At 32.9% G+C, this 6,764-nt stretch overlaps 1 protein-coding gene across 1 annotated transcript; it reads left to right on the forward strand.

Annotated features, from left to right (window-relative positions):
- The first annotated feature begins 3,763 nt into the window (after nt 1-3,763).
- LOC115978183 (ethylene-responsive transcription factor ERF024-like) lies at nt 3,764-4,534 on the forward strand. Its single transcript, XM_031100202.1, has one exon. The coding sequence runs from the start codon at nt 3,807-3,809 to the stop codon at nt 4,461-4,463; it is 657 nt and encodes a 218-aa protein (XP_030956062.1). The 5' UTR covers nt 3,764-3,806; the 3' UTR covers nt 4,464-4,534.
- The last annotated feature ends 2,230 nt before the right edge of the window (nt 4,535-6,764 follow it).

Here is a 6,764-nt window from a genome sequence, read left to right on the forward strand (position 1 = left end):
TGCCAAGGGATGCCTCAACGAACTCACACTTCGGAAAATATTTCGCCTTAAGAACCCTATAAGCCAAAGAATCTTGTTTTGTTTGGAGCCTCCAAGCCTGCTTAGCTAAGAGAGCCAAATTAAATTGTTCAAGTTGCCTGAAACCCATCCTTCCATTACTCTTTGGCTCACACATTTTCTCCCAACTAAGCCATGCTATCTTCTTTTCGTCTTCCTTCTGGCCCCACCAAAAATTCCTTATCATGCTTGTCAACTCATCACATAGTGCATCTAGCAATTTGAAGCAACTCATTGTGTATGTAGGTATAGCTTGCGCCACCGCCTTGATTAGCACCTCCTTACCCGCCTTAGACAACATCTTTTCCTTCCAACCCGTCAACTTTTTACAAAGCTTCTCCTTTATCTCATTGAAAGTGTTCCTTTTTTTCCTCCCCACCAACAAAGGCAATCCCAAATATTTCTCATGTTGCTTTATAACTTGGGCACCAAATCTTCGCTTTATCTCCTCTTGGGTCACATTTGGAATGTTGTTACTGAAAAATAATGATGTCTTATTACTCATAATTGTTTTCAACTTCTTTAGAAAAATGAACTCCTTGAATAATAATCAACTAGTTCAAATTAAATAAATTTTAGCTGAAGAAGAAGACTATATAATTGGTTAATTTTGTTTCCTAACGTCCATAAATCAATCTTTGGAAATGAAAAAAAAATGATTTGTAAATGAAGAACTCAATGAAAGTTAATAATTTTGATTTAAAAACCTAGAGCATAGGGGGGCCATTCCCAGAACCCCCATCTCCCCAAAAAATAAATAAATAAATAAATCTGACTTTTAAGTTTTAATAGGTAAAAAGTGAGACAAGCTTAGTTTTATAAAGCCTAGCCCCCCAACCAAAAAATTGGGCCCCCCACCTGTGACTTGTACATGTCTACCTCCCAATTAGACTCAATTTTTTTTACAAAAAACAAAAACAAACAAAATAAACAAACAAACAAAATAAATTAACCAATCAAAACTTTCTCCATCCACCTCCCAAGTCCCAACACATTAGCCTCTCAAAAAATCTCTCATTAGTCATCATCATCACTTGATTAACATCTCTTCAATATATATCAACCTTTGTTTACCAATACCCTTTTAAAGAGGCCAGAATAAATATGGTATTGATAGCACCATTCTCTAACATAATTAACAAGTCAGTCACCATAATATTCTATCTTTTCTTTTTCTTTTTCTTTTTTTTTTCTTTTTTGAGAATAACCATAATATTCTTTCAAGTGGTGCAAAACTCTTCCTCTCACTTTTCACTCGTATTTATTTATCTTATGGTTCATGATTTGTTTTCTTTTAACCAATTGATAGTTTTTATTCATTATTTTTAATTCCATATATATAGGCTTCTACTCAAAATTTTCTTTATATTTGACATTTGGAAAAGCAAATTTTGAATATTTGTTATACATGTCTATAGCAAATTAAAAAAAAAAATTGTATATTTAGTAGAGTTTAGAAAGATGTAAAGATTTTAGATAAGATAATTTTGTAGACATATAACTTGTGTGTTTATATATATATATATATATATATATATATATATAGTTATGACTTACCTTGAAATTAAGAATTTATGACTTAAAAAAATAAAAATAAAAGATAATACACTAAGACATACATACATACATACATATATATGTGTATGATATATATGTACGTAAGAATGTGGTACTTTGAATTTTTCTTGAATTATAATATAATAATATGATAGTTTAGGCTCCGCTTGGGAGTTCATAAGGGAAGAAAATGGAATTGAATGGAATGGAATGTATTTAAGTAAGGGAAAAGAATGGAAAAGAATAAAATGAAATTAAGTAACTTTGATTGGATATTTTAAAATAAACGAATGGAAATGAATGAAAATGAATGGAATGTAAGTAATCTTGTTTGCGAGTAACATGGAGGGAATTGAATGGAATCATTTTATGATAATATTACTATTAGACCCCTATTTCAAAATAAAGAATTGAATATATAGGGATATTTTGGGAGTTTTAGTAAAAAAATCATTAAATCTAATTTCATTCCCTCTCATTCCTTCCAATTTCGGGAGGAATGAAAATTTGAGGTTTTAAGAGAATAGAGAGGAATGAGTGTTCCCTCCTACCCATTTCATTCCCTCCTACTTAAACTCTCAAACAAAGAAATAGAAGAATATTTTAAAATGATTCTTTTCATTCCTTTCCTTTCTATTCCCTCCTCCCAAGCGAAGCCTTAGTCTTCGCCTCCCAAACAGAAATTTTTACTTCCATTAAAATATAACTTAACAGATAAAAATATAAAAGTAATAATCATCATCTTTACATTTTGCACTTGCTCTTCCTTTAACACTGAAACAATATCAATCTGCATCATATCACTTTCGATATAAAGTAGAGCTCTTCCATTTAAAAAACTGAAAGTAGGGCTCCATAAAAAGTCGCAATAAATATTCAAACACCAAGCCAAAGAAATACTAAATATGGTAAGCATGACCTAGATTAATAATCAGCAATTCTTATTATAGTAAATTAGTTATTCGAATAAATTCCTTCTATCTTTTATCTCCAAAAGAAAAAGGATTGAATCTCAGTGAATAAAGTATTTATTCAAAAAAAAAATCTATGTTCACAATATTTTTATAACATTTTTATAATAAATTTTAAATGACTGATTGTTTACGAGTTATTATTTTTAGTGAGATAAAAAACTCTTAATAATAAATTTAAATTATAATTAATAACAATTAAATATTTATCATTTGTTGTGAAAATATTCTAGTGTGAAAATATTCTACACGTATCAAATCTCACCGAATCTAACGATAGGAATGGATAAAACCCGAGATTCGATAAGTAATGCACAAGAGAGGAGTTGACATGCTGGCAGAACCCGGGAGTAGATCACAGCAAATTGCTTGTTTGAGTTAACACGTGTATCCACTTTGAGCCACAAAAATATATGTGGGCCCAAACTTTCAGCCACGAATTTTCCACCCTTTCTCTCCCACTGTTTCACTTCCTCTTATACCCTTCAATAAATTAAAATAAAATACATAAAATGAAATTAACAAATACAAAATATTAAAGAAATTGTAAAATATGTCGAGCGCTCAGTTGTCGGCATCTTCAACTGAGATCGAAGATTCAAATCAACTTATTTCCAAATTTTTAACTATCAAAAAATAAAAATTATAGTTGGTATTATATAAAACTTAAGATTTGATATAAATATTTTTGGCTAGTTAATATATTTCTTCAAACCCAAAATGTTTTTTTATTAAAAAAATTACAAAATTCACTTTATAATATTACTCTTTATCATCATATTAAGAAAAAAAATTAAATTTTGGTATATACAAGTATTATAATCAAATCTCTTATTTAATAATAATAATAATAATAAACTTTATCAATCCAATTAACTTGGATTTGTATAATAAAATTTTTAGAATAACCTATCAATCTTTTCTTTCCCTTTTTTTTTTTTTTTTTTGATATCACTCATTTAATTCACTTTTTTCCAAGAGAATAATTTTGTTTTAGAATCATTTTATTTACATTTTTTTAGAAAAAAACATTTTATTTACTTACATAAAACATTTCCTCACAAAAACAAAAACAAAAAACTTACATAAAACATTAAAGCGACATTATAAACTTTTTGTCTTTATTCCAACGCCCCGTACAAAATCACAAAAATAAATGCTCCCAAGTAAATGGCCAACTGAAGCCCCGAAAAAAAAAGGGGGCAATAGTAAAGTCTAAAAATGGCCAACATTCCTGCTAACGTGAGCCAAAATGACCCTTCTAGACCCGCTAATGTGCGCCGGGAGGAGACCACTCTAAGCTGTAATACTTCAAGTCCTACAACCACCACCACGTCACCGATATCGGAGGGGTTTTCGGGTCAATCCGGATCGCCCAGTCCTACTCAGCACCCGAAATATCGTGGGGCTCGGAGCCGGAGCGGGAAATGGGTATCCGAGATACGCCAGCCTCGTAAACCCACGCGCATTTGGCTCGGCACGTTCCAGACGCCGGAGATGGCGGCGGCTGCGTATGACGTGGCGGCGTTGGCTCTGAAGGGGCCCGATACGGCCCTGAACTTCCCGAATTCGATTCTTTCTTATCCGATACCGGCCTCGATGTCGCCCAACGACATACGCGAGGCGGCGGCGTGCGCAGCGGAGGCTAGGCTGCATAGATCGTCGGAGGGTAGTAGCAGCGGTCAGGAAACGACATGTCGTAGACGTAGTGAGGAAGAGTTTGTAGACGAAGATGCGTTATTGAATATGCCGAATTTGCTGGTGGATATGGCAGAAGGGATGCTTGTAAGCCCTCCCAGGATTCAGTCAAAGTCGTCTTCTGATGAATCTGGTGGTGATGGTAATGTAGACGGAGATGGGTTATGGAGTTATTCATAAACTAAAACCCTATGCTCTATGAAAATTCGAGTTGTATTTGTTGTATTTTTCTGCTGTATTGTATATTGTGTGTGTGTTTTACTTTGCTTTGCTTTGCTTTTGTTCTTGTTCTTTGTTCTTGTTTTTTCAAACTAGCTATGGGATGAGATTCCTGCTTGTGCTGGGTTTGTAACTTTGAACTGGTACAACGTTGTCCGTAGTTAGCTTGCTAGAAGAATTATTAGATGCTTTTTGCTTCTAAGATCTATCTTTGTGGGGCTGTTTGTGTTGTTGTGTTTATATATGTTAAGGTACTCCTATGATCCAGTATTTTGGTATAATCGAAAGAGACTTTGGTTTCTCAAGTACTTGTCCTTTTTCATGAGGTACCATTTTTTTTTTTTTTTTTAATTCATAGGAGGATATATATATAATAGCACTACAAAGAATTTTTATTAAGAAAACAAATTTTACTAGTAGTTTTCATGATTGTGATTGTGAGGCCATGGACACTCAAACAACCTAAATATGTTAGAAAGAACATAAAGATACTAAGACGCCTAGTTTGCTGCATCACATATGTTTGGGTTATTATGATCAGAAGGTGTTACTTGTGAAAGAACGTGTGTTTGTGTGGGCGTTTGGGGGTTGGGGTTGGGAGCTGGGGGAAGAAGCACGCAAAACTTCGGTTTTAGTTTTAATATTAAAAAAAAAAAAAAAAAAAAAAAAAACAAATGAACTGCAAAAAAGCGCGGGAGAAATTACTCTGTGAGCTCTTTTTTTGGCTTACGTAAACATGGGACCACATGTAGGGTCTATTTTACGTAAGAGAAAAATAAAGTGCTCTGAATTCATAATTTTCATGCAGAGAGTAAGACTTTTTTTCTTTTTTTTATTTTTATTTTTTTTACACCTTGGGGAGGATTTAGAAATATCTCTCCATTGTAAACACTCCTATATAACCTTGTCACCTTAATTTGTTCTTTAGACCGTATAGAGCGATTAGAACTGTGCTAAACAAGCAAGTTTGCTTCTATAAGCTAAACCAACCCAGAGTAATTGTGTAAAACTGCAAATATAAAGAATTCCATTGTAGAAGAAAGAAGGTGTTCTTGTTTTATGAAAAGGTTCCAATTGCTAAGTTTACAACTTATAACTAGGATTACATGTTCTTATAGTTTTTCATGCGTGTATCCTATCATACACTTCAAACCCACCCCCCAAAATACAGGGGGGCCCACCAAAAAAAAATCCCAGCACACTTTCTTGAGGTTATTCAAGAATCAGGCATGGAAGTAAAAAAAACCGATCCAGTGCAACTACCCCACATAAGAAGGAGGTTGGGAGAGTAGTTTAAAAAAAAAAATTTATTAAAAAAAAAAATTTTTTTTTTGCTTAAAATGTTCTTATAATACCTGAACTTTTCGGCCTTCAATGGTCAAAATTTCCAGACAGAGGGCAAAAACTGTTCCAAACATCAAGGACTAGCATTTTGAGGAAAATTTGTGCCAAATCTGAGACAACTTTTTTTTTTTTTGGGGGAGAAGAAGAATGACTTTTATAAGCTACTTGAATTTTGGGGATTTATATATTATAACTGGACCTTAGAGATATTTTGTAAGTGGAGTTTTTTTTAATGTTTTTTTTTGGATAAAAGTATGATTTTTTAAGTTACACAGCCTGTAACACGATAAAAATTAGTGTTTTTTATTTTTTTGGTCGCATGTTGGTATATGATATTTTAATGGAGATATTAATACTGAAGGCTGAGGAGTAGGGTCCACCGTGGAAAACGACTCAGTCTTAGAGTCGCGGTGGTGCCGGCAAAGGAGGTGGGTCAGTGTGGTGGATCACTGCAGTGGAGGAGTGTTGGTGCTTATTGACTTTTAGTGGGGTCTGGGTTTGATTTTACTTGGTTGGGATTATTTACAGCTTTCTTCTTTTTTCTTTGTAAGATTACAGAGCTGCCTACGTGTCTACTTTAGAGCCATGTATAAATATATAAATCAAATCAAATCAAATCAACTAAGTCCACCTAAGGTTTTAGACTTTTAGTGACCGCATATTCGTGCAAGACTGATGTTAGGGACATATAAAAATTCATAATTTTGTATTATAACTCGTCCTGTGGTGAATTGTAAGTAGTGAAAGTATGTTTTCACATAATTTACCACTATATATTTATCAATTACAACTTACCATTAGGTAAATTGTGACACAAAACTGTATATTTTTATGTGTCTATTCAAGCAAATTAACACGAAAATAATGTGATGTGCCTGATTTGATGTTTTGGTTTTGGGTAAAATACTGTATAAAAAT

Source organism: Quercus lobata, chromosome 2 (genome assembly GCF_001633185.2).
Source record: "Quercus lobata isolate SW786 chromosome 2, ValleyOak3.0 Primary Assembly, whole genome shotgun sequence".
NCBI classification, from domain to species: domain Eukaryota; kingdom Viridiplantae; phylum Streptophyta; class Magnoliopsida; order Fagales; family Fagaceae; genus Quercus; species Quercus lobata.

Excerpts from the sequence above, each read along its gene's own strand:
- LOC115978183 (XM_031100202.1), top strand. The coding sequence starts at position 3,807 with ATGGCCAACATTCCTGCTAACGTGAGCCAAAATGACCCTTCTAGACCC.